Genomic DNA, 13,901 nt, shown 5'->3' on the forward strand with positions numbered 1-13,901 from the left:
CATATTGAAGAATTGACAATAAAAGTACATTCTAACCTTTTGATACAGCTATATTAAAGAAACATAGTTTGTGCACAAAATAGTGTCTCTCTCAAACCTACAGCTGATTTATAAGGACCGGAATGTGACAGTTTAAGTCCCGCTGTGGCCAAAATTGCAGCTAGTTGTTGAAGAGATGCTTGTCTGCTTCCTGGCTGCTATTGAGACACCCTTGAGCAAGGCACCCCCTCCCAGATTAAGAGGTGCAGCATTATTTACACACTTATTTCATTTTGACATCTCTCCTTGCTTCCCTCCATGTGTGATCTGCTTGTGGTGCACAGGTTTCTGCAGCAGAGTCTAAGATACATTTCACATTGAGGGACTATGATCGGTGGCACAAGGACAAGTGGTTAGCACAGTTCTGAAGTTGTGGGTTCGAATCCGGCTCTGGTCTTTACCATTGGGTTTGAAATTAGCATATTTTCTCTGTACTTGTTTTCTCCGGGTAGCCCATAAACATGCATGTTAGGTTCATTGAAAACTATTTATTAGCCGTAAACGTGGGCCTTAACGCTTTCTCAATCGCCTTAAGATACCACCCAAATCCCCTATTCCTTCTGAGGCATCATTTTAGCGGAGTAACAGCAGCAAACAGCAGAGTGATGCAAGATTCCAGTAGAGGAAGGCGAGGTTGGCTTTCAAAATTTGCCTAGTCGTGGATTTTTTTGCGAGCCTATCCTGAGTTATTTGCTGAAAAACTCACCTATCCGCCGTTTTAGTACTCAAACCAAAGCAATAACAGTATTGATTTAGAACCATTAGGTGGCATCTTGGTGCATTTAGACTAAACTAGTCATTTGTTGCTCGTTTGTGGCATCTATCGGCAATTACAATACAGTATAGATTGCGGGTATTAACTACTCAAGTTTTTGTTTCGCTATTTGTGGCGAGGCTCGGTCCCACTCCCGCGCCATTAGCAAAGGTTCACTGTATACGCAAACAATTACAGACATTGAGTGATGTTTTAAACAAACGAGTCAAAGGCGTTCAGTTTGGACACAAAATCCTAGGAGTTTTATTTGGTTTTATCTGGCAGACAAATGTTAAATGTTTCGTGGTAATTGCGGGTCCAGGTGCATCATGGGAAGACAAATTCCAGTTTACAGCATGCGCCTTATCAAACCGATATCCTTTTGACTCCAAATCAAAGCAATGTTTTGAGTGTGAAATGTACCTGTACAGCACAGTAGATGGTTCACAGATCACAGGGTGGAAAGAAAACATTACTGGTTCCCGGAAAGCTCAATTAAGCCTCAATATGCTGTCCCTCTCTTAATAGACTGAATGAGTCTTTTCATCCATTATAGAATTACAAAAAAAAAAAAAAACAACAACAACTAAGTTTAATTAAAGATTTGTTGCCTTGACCAAGTGCACACCATGGAGGAGCACATCAGGCAGTTACAGTGATACGGTCTCATCCTTCCACTCAATGGCTGCAGTCAGCAATAGAAAGATACCGTTCATTGAAGAACCCAACAAAAAGCTTGTTATGGATTCCCCTTGCAGGTGGCATTTACACCCAAAAAGACACACAGCCTCAATTCACCCATTTTCACCTCAAATTAGACAAGCCTCTTTTTTCCTTTTATATAAAGACATTTTTTTTTTATTTTTTTTTTTATAAGGTGTCTTTTTGGACATTTGGAAGCACAAACAACTCACCAGTTAATGTTTGTATTTGAGGTGTTAATGTCTTCTAAGTTAAATATCTAAAATACACAGTTTGTAAATTCATACATATAAATCAAGTGCAACTTAGCAAGATGTGTTTACGCTAGGGGGTGGGGAACCTACGGCCCCGCAAGAGCATTTGAATGAGGCCGCCATGCAATTCTCAAAATAAATATAGCCTCAGAAGAACTGCTATAAAAAGCCCACAGACATTTAACCCACAAAAGCTCATAAAATAACATTTGTTTGATCGATGGCCCTTTGACGATTGAAAGTGCCCCCTGATAGTTAAAAGGAATTTAGCTGTTAAGGGGATGTGTGTAATGTATCTGTTGTTGTTATGAGAAGGGTTGTACTTTGCCAGGGGGTTTCCTGAGTGGTTTAATACAATAGAAAATAAACGAATAAAAAAAAAACTTTCCATGCAAAGTTTTCCTTCCAATACTCTTTCGCCTTTCACTTGATTAGTGTAATGTCAGTCAAAAATAAAAAAGTTCAGTCCTTAAGCTGTGACAGGAGAGTGCAAAATTGCACAAATTGTGTCATAAAGAGCCTTTGGTTCTTTTTTAATTTGGATTCTGCATCTCATGTGAGTAGACTACAGCAGTGTTTTCCAAAAAGTGTGCCGGTTGAGGTCATCAAGTGTGCTGTGGAAATTTATCCAATTTCACTTAATTGGTACAACATTATTTACTACAAATAATGTATGCTTGTTCCTCTATCCATGCCAACAATGTATAGTGACAGTCAGAACAATTTAACGCTCTTCCTCTAGATGGCAGAAGATACAATATATTGTCCTGTGCGGACACTATTTGTGACATTTTTGTTTGGTAGTGTGCTGTGAGATTTTTTCGAATATAAAATATGTGCCATGGCTCAGTTAAGGTTGGGAAACACTGCGCTACAGTATGTTGGAGGGATTTTACATGTAGTGTGATTGAATGAAGAAGAAAAAAAGGGAAAAACACTAAGCAACACATCACACCTCACCAGTTCATTTGATCAGGGACCTGAAAGCAGACCCGCAAAGAAAACCCTTTGTTAATTCACCTCAGTTCAGATCCACATTTTTAAGCATTTCACTTGGTTTCGTCGTAGTGCAGTTGGGTTTTGCTTCTGCTTGGAGTGACCAGTTGCAGAGCAAAGTTCATGTTTCCAAGTCTTGCCGCTCAGACTATCCTCCATTGCATCACACTCATGTCCTTCCCTCCGGTCGACACCAGGCAGCTGTCGTTATACAGGAAGGTCACGTTGGTCACGTGGCTGCTGTGGCCACCGTAAACATGGCTGGGAGCCTGAAATGATCAACATAGCCAAGATGTTTTAAAATTAGCCACCTTTCAATCAAGCTATCAAATAAGTTCGCTTTATTTGTCCCTATTTACACCTTTTTTTACGCTCAAGAAAAAAAGTATCAAGTCTATTTGGACAAGGTAACGGTAGAACATAACGGAAGTGTAGGTACCTGAAATAAATTCCCTGTAAAGTGAAGTATATAAAATAAGGCTTCAAAATCGTGAAAAATCAAGCCATTCATTCTCTCTGCTCTCAGACTCTGTGGGCGTGTCCGCTGAATGCGCTGAAACCAAGCCATGTTCTACTGTAAAATCTGTCAATCAAATACCACTACTACGACCTGTAAAAATGTATCCTACTTTGTCTAGCATCTTTCCTATGTCAAATACATCACTAAAACAAAAATGGTGAAAAACAGTTGAACGCTATATCGCCACAATGCAGTACTACATAGCTCTCAAACTTTGCGCAAATTTTCAGCAATTATCTTCAAACCTATAATGTATTTAGAAACAAATATTTGAATTCATTTTACAGGGTCTTCATGTACAGTAACTAAGTAGCAGTATTTCATTATATCGCACCACTGAACCGTTAACATATCAAAGTGCAGAACATTACCCTGAACTGAGAACAGGGGAAGGAGAAGAGGTGGACCTTCCCAAAGTCATCCCCGGTAGCAAGCAGGCTCTTATCATTGGACCTGCTGCCAGCATTGATGTCGGTGCCGTCTGAGCCATCAGACCACATGCCTGACGGAAAGGTAATATATTAACACTAACTTACTCCCCAACAATAAGGGAAGAAGAGAGCTAGAGAAAAAGAAACCCACCGAAAACCTGAAAGCCAAGAGTGCAGGAGTGAGTGGCCCATTCAATATCTCTAATGGTCTCCATGCTGACCACCTGTTTGCACACAGAGGGGATCCCTGCAAACACACACACACACACACACACACACACACACACACACACACACACACACTCACACACACCGTTATGCAGTCTTTTTGTCTGCAGGTACTTCTTGGTGCACCACATGGAGAAGTACTGGGACAGTTTTTTGGCAATGGCATCTTCAGGAAGAAGAATTGAAAAGATGGAGTTATTTTCCCCTTGCAGCTGCTGTAGAACAGCTTCTACCAGTCAAGTTCTTCCACACCAAACTCTGCAAAGCATACTGGACCATGCTTTATGCTCTGGGTGTCTGTGCAAATGTGTTTCCATAAAGTTGGAATCATACTGTAGATTGGTCCGATATGTCTTAGTAAGATGGAGAATTAAGATTTGGGGGGAACATATAGGAAAGTTCAACCAGCAATATTTTTAATGAAGTGAAAAGAAGGTGTGTCACAATACTTGTGGCCATATAATCTACAGCAGTGATTCTAAACTGTTGTCACCCTGGGACCCGTATTTTCTTATTGTTGCAGTCATGATAATTATATATATAATAATTACGCACTTGTTTATGAAGTAAACAAGTGCGTAATTATTTCCTGTCACTTATCTAATATGTTCCATGTGGGATCTTGGTATGGCTCTGTACTTTACTGGAAGGAACAAAAAAACATTCAGAAGTATGATCAATATTTTTTTTTTACTAGCTGTTCATTGCACACTCAAAACAGGTCCGCGACCCACTTTTGGGTCCCGACCCACCATTTGAGAATCACTGATCTACAGAATAATAATCACAAGTGCACAGAACAATCAACACTAACACCAATCCTCCTTATAAAAATCAAGCAGTGGCTGTAGTTTTAGTGTGTCTCGTTCTCCTTCTTTAAATGTAAATGCATGTGCATGGTCCCTTAGACCAGTGCCCGCAAGTCCCCGGACCACAGGGGTCCACAAAACAATTTGCAATAAATTATTTTATCGTATCATTTAAAAAAGTGCATACCTACATATGGTGACACCAATAAAAGAAAACATAATGAACCAATTGCACCTCCTTACTTTAGCTTTGGGCCAAATCAAAGCTCTGATATTACTGTGACCTGTCTTCACATAAATATGTGCGCAACATTTCTAGCTAGTGATGAAGGATAAATATAACATTTATATAAGTTTGATTTGGTTAAGTTCCTTTCCTTTCAACAGGTCCTGAATATTTAGGAGGTAATTGGAAAACTTTCTCTGCTGTAATGGGTCCCTCGACCCAAAAAGGTTTGATAACCCGTGTGTTAGACGGAGTAAAATTGCATGTTTTTGGTCAACATGTAGACACTTGCATGATGCAGCACTTACAGTACAGTATCTCGTAGTCTCCTGAGTTAGACACCAGATACTGGGAGTCCACTGACCAGTCCAGGTGGGTGATGAAACTGGAGTGACCCTGGAAAAAGATTTCAATTAAAAAATAAAAATACAATTCCTACGCTATATCTGACTTCGAATTTGAATACAACGTAATAACATGGAGGGATGACAAAACAGCAGGCACTCACTGAGCACTTCCCGACTCTGCTGTACTTCCTGCCATTTTCTGCCACGGCGTAGACGTAGATGTAGCTGTCATGAGAGCCGATGGCCAGGAAGTTGCCATCTAAAACAGTTTTCAAAAGGTAAACAAGGTGAAAATGTAACCAACATTGCTGTCAACAAAATGCTGTAGTATAAATTTAGCAGGGAATTACACCAAAAAATAAGCAAAAATGACAGTAATACAGTGCATTATTTTTGGTATAAATTGTAATAAACTAATGAAAACAGATTCCTGTTAACAACATACACTATTACAAATTGCAAATATTTTGGCATAACAGCGATGTAAAAAGTGCAAACCTGGGCCAAAGCTCATAACAGAAAGCTGTTCATTCCCATCTGTGTGCACTGTGACTAAATCCTTTGAGTCAGTGTCCAGTACCAGCCACCTGCAGGGCCAACCACACAAAAGAAAAACAGATTTATCTGTGTACCATCAAATATTTAACACAGTGTCTCTGTCAAGGAGGGTTTTCCCTACCTACCTTCCAATCTGGCTTCCTATCGCAACAACAGCTCCAGACGGGTGGAAGGCTGCTGACTGGGCAGTATCCTGTAAGTATTGTTTAAAGTTTAACATCAGCGAAAAAATTATAAAGTGCAGACAAATGTCAAAATAAAAACTGAAACAGCACAAACGAGACATTAAATTTAGATCTATTAGATATAATTCTATTTATGGCCTCTAAGGGGCAGTGTTGACTTGACTTACGTCCATATTTTTACTCCAGATGAGCTGATGTGAACTGGAATCCCACAGACAGACATGCCTGTCATAGCCACAGGTGAGAAAGTGGGGCTTACAGGGATGCACAGCCAGACCCCACAACTCATCAGTATGACCCTAAAACCAGAACAAATGAAAGAACAGAGATTTGACATTTTGCAGTGCCTTCTCTTAGGCAGAAATGTTAAGAGTGGAAAAGTGACTAACCTGAGTAATGGGAACAAACTCTCCGTCTAAGCTGCCTTGCAAAACAAAGTTTTTTGTGGTTCCGATTAGAACGGTGTCCCCTCTGCCTTCTGCTACAGTCCGGATGGGACCAAACAAATCAGGCACCTGCGACCAAGGCGTTAAAACAAACCATGTACACGCTCTGTTTATTTGGATTGTCATCAGTCTCATTCGTTTTTTACTGCAAAGGACTATCTTGCTCAGTAGCAAGACATCATCTGTTTTATTTATGAAGTGCGAAACCTGCTGCTGGCAGGAGTGCTGCTTCTTGCAAAGTAAGCAGCATAGTTCTTCACACGCACGCACGCACGCACACACGCACGCACGCACGCACACACACACACACACACACACACACACACACACATTTATTATCACAGTATTCAGATAGCTCTTAGTCCAAAAATGAGATGCTCAACAGCAAAACTTTTTACATTTATGTATAGAAGCAGAATAATCAAGTTAAGTAATCCCATGCATATTTGCAGTTCACTATTTGGAACTCACCTATTAATTTTTCTGTGTAACCTATTCCAAGATTTTCATTGAAAAATCCAACTATTTGTGTTGTTTGTGTAATGGCCTGTCTAAATAGGAAAGTAGGGTAGGAATCCTGAAATGATGCTTCTCAAGTGAGAGACAAGTTTTGTATGGATTAGAATAACTAAGTTTAGCCTGGGTTGTTAGTGGAAGTTACTGAAAGTTTCACCGTATGTTCATGTACATGACACCCGCACGTAAGGTGCATTTTTTTTCCAAAATTAAAACATTTATAAGCCATGTCTTTTTAAGGGTAATGTTGTCAGATGAATTTGAAACAATATCAAACTGTTTTGGAATTATAGTTTGTGGTGTATTTATGGCTTAAATTATTCTATGATTGATAAATGTAATTATAAAAACAATTAGGGGGGGCGTCAATTTATTGGTGTGCATTTTTCTCGACTGTCTATTTCCACGTACATTTATAGACACATATACGATATGACTGTGTTTACATTCATTACTGTTTAGCGGAGGTCCACTTCTCACCTCCACTGCTTGGATTTGCTGGTAGCCGCTGTCCCAAGAGATGAGGCGGCAGTCTTTGCCTCCAGACACCAGAGTGCCGTTCCTCAGCATGCACAGGGCAAAGATGCTGCCCTCGTGAGCTCCGTGGATGACGTGGCTGATGCGATTAGTGCCTGCGTGACAGAGACAGGGTAAGATGGACGAGAGGCTTTTAGCCCAGAGAAAGTCGGCCTGCTGGAGGCGGGTTAGTAAATGGCCAACAGTCAGACAGTTCAATAGAGTGGATCAGTGAGAGATTATGTGGGAAGGTCTCTTCTTTGTAACGTCCCTAGGATGACCCCATTCTTTTACAAATAGGCAACTTTTCAGCTAATAAAATGTTTAGAATGATAAATATATTGACCAACTGGATTTCCTGGAAGCCTTCACACAACCACATAAATCTAAAAGTGTTATATACCTTTTCCCCACACCAAGATGTTCCCACTTGAGTCTCCAGTGATGGTATCTCCATTTTCTGCAAAGGTCACACATAAAACGAACTTGGGCTTCTCTTGTTTCTGTAAAACACAAACAAATAAGCATGTCCTGATTTAAATTATACTAAACTACGGCATAGTTATGATTGTCCACTGTTCATGTTTTTTTTCTGTGGAACCTATCCTCAGCTATTAGCTGAAAAAGTCACCTATTCCCTTTTTTCGTGCTTTCACTCTGAAATGCTCTAAGATGCAACAAGATGGCACCGAAGCTCTGTTTAATAGGAAAGTAGTACATTGTTGCTGCACTATACTGAAGTGATACATCTCGAATGAGAGACAAGCTTTGAATTCTGTGCTGGAGATACGTTTAGCCTGGGTTGTTATAGGAAGAATTTATGGAGTCTTTGCCACATGTGTATGTACAGGTGCATGTTGAGTGCATTTTAACAAAAAAAAAAATTGCAAGCCATTTTAAAGAGTAATATTGTAAAATTAATTTGACTGATAAACTGTTTTGGGATCTTAGTTTGTTGTATATTCAAAATTTAAATATTTACCGTAATTTGTCGTGTATAATGCGCACCCATGTATAATACGCACCACCAAAGTTGACCTCAAAATTCTGGAAAAAACTTCTACCTATCTATAATGCATTTTTACAATGCATGATTTTGCTTCTACCGGCATACATTTATAAAATCTGAACGTTTTTTTCCCATTTGCCCCTAGACCTATGTATAATGTGCACTATTGACTTTTGACAATTTTTAGGGGAAAGAAATGCGCATTATACACGAGAAATTACAGTAATACTGTAGAGGCAATTTACAAACATCATGATGAACCTAGTGCTGAGCATCTCTTCAACACAGTTCTAAGGTTTGGGGTTTGAATCTCAGCTCTGGCCTTTCTGTGTGGAGTTTGCATGTTTTCCCAGTGCTTGCATGGGTTTTCCCCAAGTGCATGTTTGGCTAGACTAGAAGAACAGAATAGAATAATCGAAGAATAGAAAATGGATGTGTGAGGTTTTACCTCAAAAAGTCCTTGCTTCTTGACCAGCATGCCTTTTTCCAGGTTCCAAAAATGGAGATGTGACTTGCCACAGGTCACCATGATGTTGCTGTCAGTCGGGTGAAAATCTGCAGCAAACACTGTGTCGTTGGACGTCTGAAAACCAAAGACGTGAGATTGCGTGGTTAAGTGGCACACCTAACCCGATAGCCACAGCAAGGCCTGTATGAACCTTGGACCTTAACAATTACCCTGTACATTGAGATTTAAGAGTCAGGAATCCAGCATTGTAGCTGAAAATGTGTCATACGACATATTTCGTAGGCAGATAACGTAAAATGTTAAAGGAATGTGAAACGAGTTATTTTCATGCACATAATCTATTATATCCTATTTAGATAGTCTTGATCTGTAAAGAGAGGAGTCAAGTGGATATGAGTTGACAGGCAGATCGAAATGTTAGGCCTGCTAAGAGATGCAAAACACGTAAGTCCCTTATGGTCTTTACTTGTTACAGCAGCCATGTACAACATCTTCTGAGAACCCAGATAATGTCATCATATACAGGTGCATTTCAATAAATTAGAATACCATGGAAAAAAAAAGTGTCAATAATTAATTTAAAGGGCAAAACTTACAACACAGATTAATTAAGCACATGGGAAACTACTATCCAGAAGGCCAATTTCTACCTACTTTCTATATTAAAAATTTATATATTTTAATTCATTGCTGATGGTGTACATTCGGCTGACTTCGGTGCAGGCAGCATGGGTTCAGTTCCCACGCAGTGACGGTGTGAATGTGAGTCTGAATGGTTGTCTGTCCTATATGCGCGCTGCGACTGACTGGCGACGAGTTTTCGCCCGAAGTAAACTGAAGAGAGGCTCCAGCACCCCACGACCCTGAATAGGACAAGCGGTGCAGAGAATGGATGGATGGATATTCTACTTCATTTATTATTTTATTTTAATTTACTTGAACCTTTATTTAACAGTGTCTTTCATTATAGATTTAAAAACATTTCAGGACACCAGTTCCTTGATATTTAAGTCCTTCTGCAACAGATCCCAGGCTGATGGTGCAGAGTACCCACAAGCCCAAATCCCAATTTCTGTCCGAGTGGAACAGAGCACTAAAGAAATGGTGAATTGTGGGATTTCTTTATTTGTAAGCTATAATAATCAAAATCATAAGTAAAAAAAGACAAAAGCATTAATTCGTTTGCAACCATATTGTCCATTATCATGTCAGCAAAACAAGCCTGTCAGGACCAGCAGTACAACTGAACAGATTTTTTAGGTACATCTTGTGAAGCAATGCATATCAATGAGGATATGTGCTATGTACATTAAGTTTAAAGACATGTTTCAATTTCATTATACAGTATATCCAGTCATCTGCTATGGGTGGGTAAACCTTTGTGCTTATACATTTTATTTTTAAAACCAACAGATGCACCAGCTCTTTTGTAAATGAGGTAAAAAAAAAAAAAATTTTTAAAGTTCAAATGTATATGTAAATGTTAAATCTATAGTATACCTAAAAGTGTTCATTGCAATATTTTTATCATCTACAATAAGTGCACTAAGCAATTACTAATTGCATAAAATAATCAAAATGAAAAAACATTTTGATTAACCAATTTTAGGGAAAACTGTGATTAATGCAACGAATATAACAGGAGTCCTTATAATGTAAATGCATGGTGGGATGGATTTTAGAACGGAACGAGCCACACGCTGCCAGCAGGCCATATTTGGCCACAGAAAGATTCACGCACACGCGCACACACACACAATACCCACCTTAACCTCAGCCAGTCTGTCTTCTCGCTGCCAGTCCCAAACAGACAACACGTGGTCATTAGAGTCGTCAACAACACACAGTGTGTTTCCTCCATTCTAACATACCAAAAACAAACAGTCAAAGTCGTGTCATTTTTGATAAAAATGTCAAATGTTGCCTTTTAGATGACGAATGTCCTTGCGAGCTTTCCTCACCGACTTGGAGAAAGCCAAGCAGACAAGGGCTCGCTCAAAGTAAGCGGCTCCCAGAACATGGAGGGTGTTGAGGCTGACTGAGTCCCACACGCGAATATGTGGAGCCAACTGCAAGACAAAAACACACACACAGAAAGGTGTAAACAATTTCTCCTTGTGATAAGAGAAGAGCACTAGACTAAATGTGACTTACTTTACCCTCTAAAGAGGTGCCGGCCACCTGCCCGGTTGCTATGGTGATTTTATCAGGGTGGACTGCCAAGCTGAAGATGTGAAAACGGACATGAAAACTGTGAAAAAGCTTTTCAGCATCAATTCATCAACACAAGCGTTTGAATAAAGATGCCAGCAGAATATGAAAGAGCGATGGCTACATTTTATTTCTATATGCAGTTAGGTGGGCAAAATGAAGCTGATGATACATTAATCGCTCTTTGACTATTGCTGGTGGTTTGGAGAAACTTCAAACGCATCCAAACTGTGGAGGATTTATCGGAACTCTGATTAACCCTGAAATGTAATATCAAAATCATGACGCCGTTCATCACACAACACAAGAGATCTGAATGAGGCCAAACACAGTTTGATTCAGTTATTCTGCAGCAGTGAACAGGGATAATCGAAAGATGTCACGCTGCTTTCTGTGGGTGCAATGTTGATTTAGAATACTTTCTGAGACATTGTTATCACTAAGAACCAGTAAAAAGGGAACAGAAGGTTAACTGGGGACATAATTACCATCTCTTATCTATCAATATCCCAGAAACAACAGTTGCCAGGTCAAGTACCCAAAATGTCAGTATGTTTAAGCTAGTGTCTCCCAAGATTTGAGCGAAGGCAGACATTTCACATTAGAAAGATCTGTCACATAAAGTAAATAACGATTTTATCTCAATTCAGGAACAAATTTACTAACTCGGTGTGAAATCTGGGCCTGTTTAGTTGAACACAAAGCTATTATTGTTGTATAAATGACAACAGCTGGATAACACAGGGTATTTGTACCTTCTGCCATCTAGTGGAAGAAGATAAATATGTTCTGCCTGTCACTATACATCACCGGCAAAGGCAGATGAACAAATACATCTTTTTTTGTAGTAAATACAATAGATAATTTTCTAACCAACTGAGTGAAATTAGAAAATTTCCCATTTCAGCAGTAGTTTAATCAGAGCTGTATCGTGTGTACCATTTAATGTCATCCGTGTGTCCAGTGTAGTGTCTCTGCAGCTGCTCGTCCACGTTGAACAGGACAACCACGGAGGCAATGAAGTACACGGTTTCTCCAGTGGGCAACAAGTAAAGATTTGAGCGGCAGTCTCGACCACGGTAGCCATAGCTGGTCATGCTTAAGGTCACGAAAATAAAACAGGAGCAATAATATTCCACAGGTAATAACTGTCAAGCGTAGGGAACATAGAGATAAACAACCATCAACACTCACATTTAAACCTAAGGACAATTTATAGTGTTTGACTAACCTATGAAGCGTGATTGTGGGATGTGGCAAAAAAGCACAGTACCCAGAAAAAAACCCACGCAAGGACGGAAAGAACAAACAAACTCCACTCACAGATGCTTCAATGTAGATTTGAACCCTGATCTCCTGACTGTGAGGCAAACTTGCTAGCCACTACTACACTGGGGACTCCTCAAATTAAATCATATTATATTAGATAGAGTATGACAAAACAGTAGAAATTTATAAGGTTTATTCTTATATTATTCAATATTATTTCATGTTTTCCCTGAAGTATTTTTTCAACAAAAAACAAAAAATAAAATAATATAGTACTAAAAATTATGTATGATCTTGTAAACGGACATTTTTTTCCCCCTCAATCCCTAATTATTTTCAGGTCAATGTTGAAATGTTTAGCAGCTTTTACAATGAGTAGCAGTTTCTCTTAAAAGTCTACCATAGATTGCAGCTTTACAGATGCCCTGTCCACTCTGCAGGTAGCATGTGATTTTGGTAAAGACGTCTAGCTTGATACACAGTGGTCTCAAATGTTAGAGCAAAGTAATGACAGCTACTTAGTGTCACCACCCATTGCTTTCTTGAGCCATTTATTTAAAGTGAGGCATTTTATTGCTTTAAGTGGATGATTAATTGAGTTGGTCTATCAGAGCAGAGTGCATCATTTGAGGACATGTAGTAGAATATATATATTTTTTGTAACACATTGAAGAAATTGCCTTCACAGCTCTTCATCTGTTTTCCGCCTCAGGGATTATTCCACACCACTTTATCGAATCAAAAATGACCTAAAAAAAGCAGCACAAGAAGGAAGTTATGCTTCAGTTGACCAGCTCCGTGCTTCTAGATTCCAACTTTCAGTGCAACCTCATAATTCTCCTTCATGTTGCGGGAAAAAGGCGGTGTGGGGGGGGGAAGGATACACCCAGTCCAGTTTGAGCTTGTTGGCCGGAAGGTCGGCTCTGGCTTCCAGACAGTACCCATCCACTTGGTCTTTGGGCATGAACATGGTGATTGGACGGCCCTTCAAATACATTTTCACATACCCTTCCTCTGGAAAAAGAAACAAAGAGGATCAGTTTGATGAATGCGATACAGACTGGTAAGATTATGTCATTTTGTTAATGATTGATGGTTTTTGTGTGAGTGAATGGTTTTGTTGCGGTGATGTATGAACAGGGTTGATGATGTGGAAAAGATTGTGATTTATTTGTCTACTATTACATTTATTAATGTAAGGGGATGAATGACATAAGCTCCAAAACACAAACAAATGAGATTTTAAATCAACTTTATTAGCTTTTAAATCAAGTTTATTAACGTTTAAATCGACTTTATCAAACACATTCTTGGAACAAGACAGGAAAAACATTTAAAAAGAAAACAATGTTATAATGTGGAGATACTGTATTTGGCTAACAGCAGAGGTTAACCAACATAAAAATGCAGACAAAA

General features: G+C 39.3%; 1 protein-coding gene across 5 annotated transcripts in view; it reads right to left on the reverse strand.

Moving 5' to 3' along the window:
* Positions 1 to 830: 830 nt before the first annotated feature.
* The window catches only part of eml1 (EMAP like 1), a 53,765-nt gene continuing 40,694 nt past the window's right edge, over positions 831 to 13,901 (reverse strand). The window contains exons 9-25 of one of the 5 annotated variants that reach the window (XM_061695542.1): positions 13,370 to 13,499; positions 12,156 to 12,305; positions 11,160 to 11,229; positions 10,967 to 11,074; positions 10,772 to 10,867; positions 8,985 to 9,119; positions 7,931 to 8,030; positions 7,492 to 7,643; positions 6,439 to 6,564; positions 6,217 to 6,348; positions 5,990 to 6,057; positions 5,805 to 5,893; positions 5,468 to 5,565; positions 5,268 to 5,355; positions 3,848 to 3,943; positions 3,637 to 3,767; positions 831 to 3,014 (exon numbers count right to left, since the gene is read on the reverse strand). In XM_061695542.1, the coding sequence (XP_061551526.1) occupies positions 2,889 to 3,014; positions 3,637 to 3,767; positions 3,848 to 3,943; positions 5,268 to 5,355; positions 5,468 to 5,565; positions 5,805 to 5,893; positions 5,990 to 6,057; positions 6,217 to 6,348; positions 6,439 to 6,564; positions 7,492 to 7,643; positions 7,931 to 8,030; positions 8,985 to 9,119; positions 10,772 to 10,867; positions 10,967 to 11,074; positions 11,160 to 11,229; positions 12,156 to 12,305; positions 13,370 to 13,499 (1,895 nt within the window). In that variant the 3' untranslated portion in view covers positions 831 to 2,888. The remainder of the gene's footprint in view (positions 3,015 to 3,636; positions 3,768 to 3,847; positions 3,944 to 5,267; positions 5,356 to 5,467; positions 5,566 to 5,804; positions 5,894 to 5,989; positions 6,058 to 6,216; positions 6,349 to 6,438; positions 6,565 to 7,491; positions 7,644 to 7,930; positions 8,031 to 8,984; positions 9,120 to 10,771; positions 10,868 to 10,966; positions 11,075 to 11,159; positions 11,230 to 12,155; positions 12,306 to 13,369; positions 13,500 to 13,901) is intronic. The other 4 variants (XM_061695540.1, XM_061695538.1, XM_061695541.1 and 1 more) reach the window with 4 other exon arrangements.

This window comes from Phycodurus eques, chromosome 14 (assembly GCF_024500275.1).
Source record: "Phycodurus eques isolate BA_2022a chromosome 14, UOR_Pequ_1.1, whole genome shotgun sequence".
In the NCBI taxonomy this organism is placed as follows: Eukaryota; Metazoa; Chordata; class Actinopteri; order Syngnathiformes; family Syngnathidae; genus Phycodurus; species Phycodurus eques.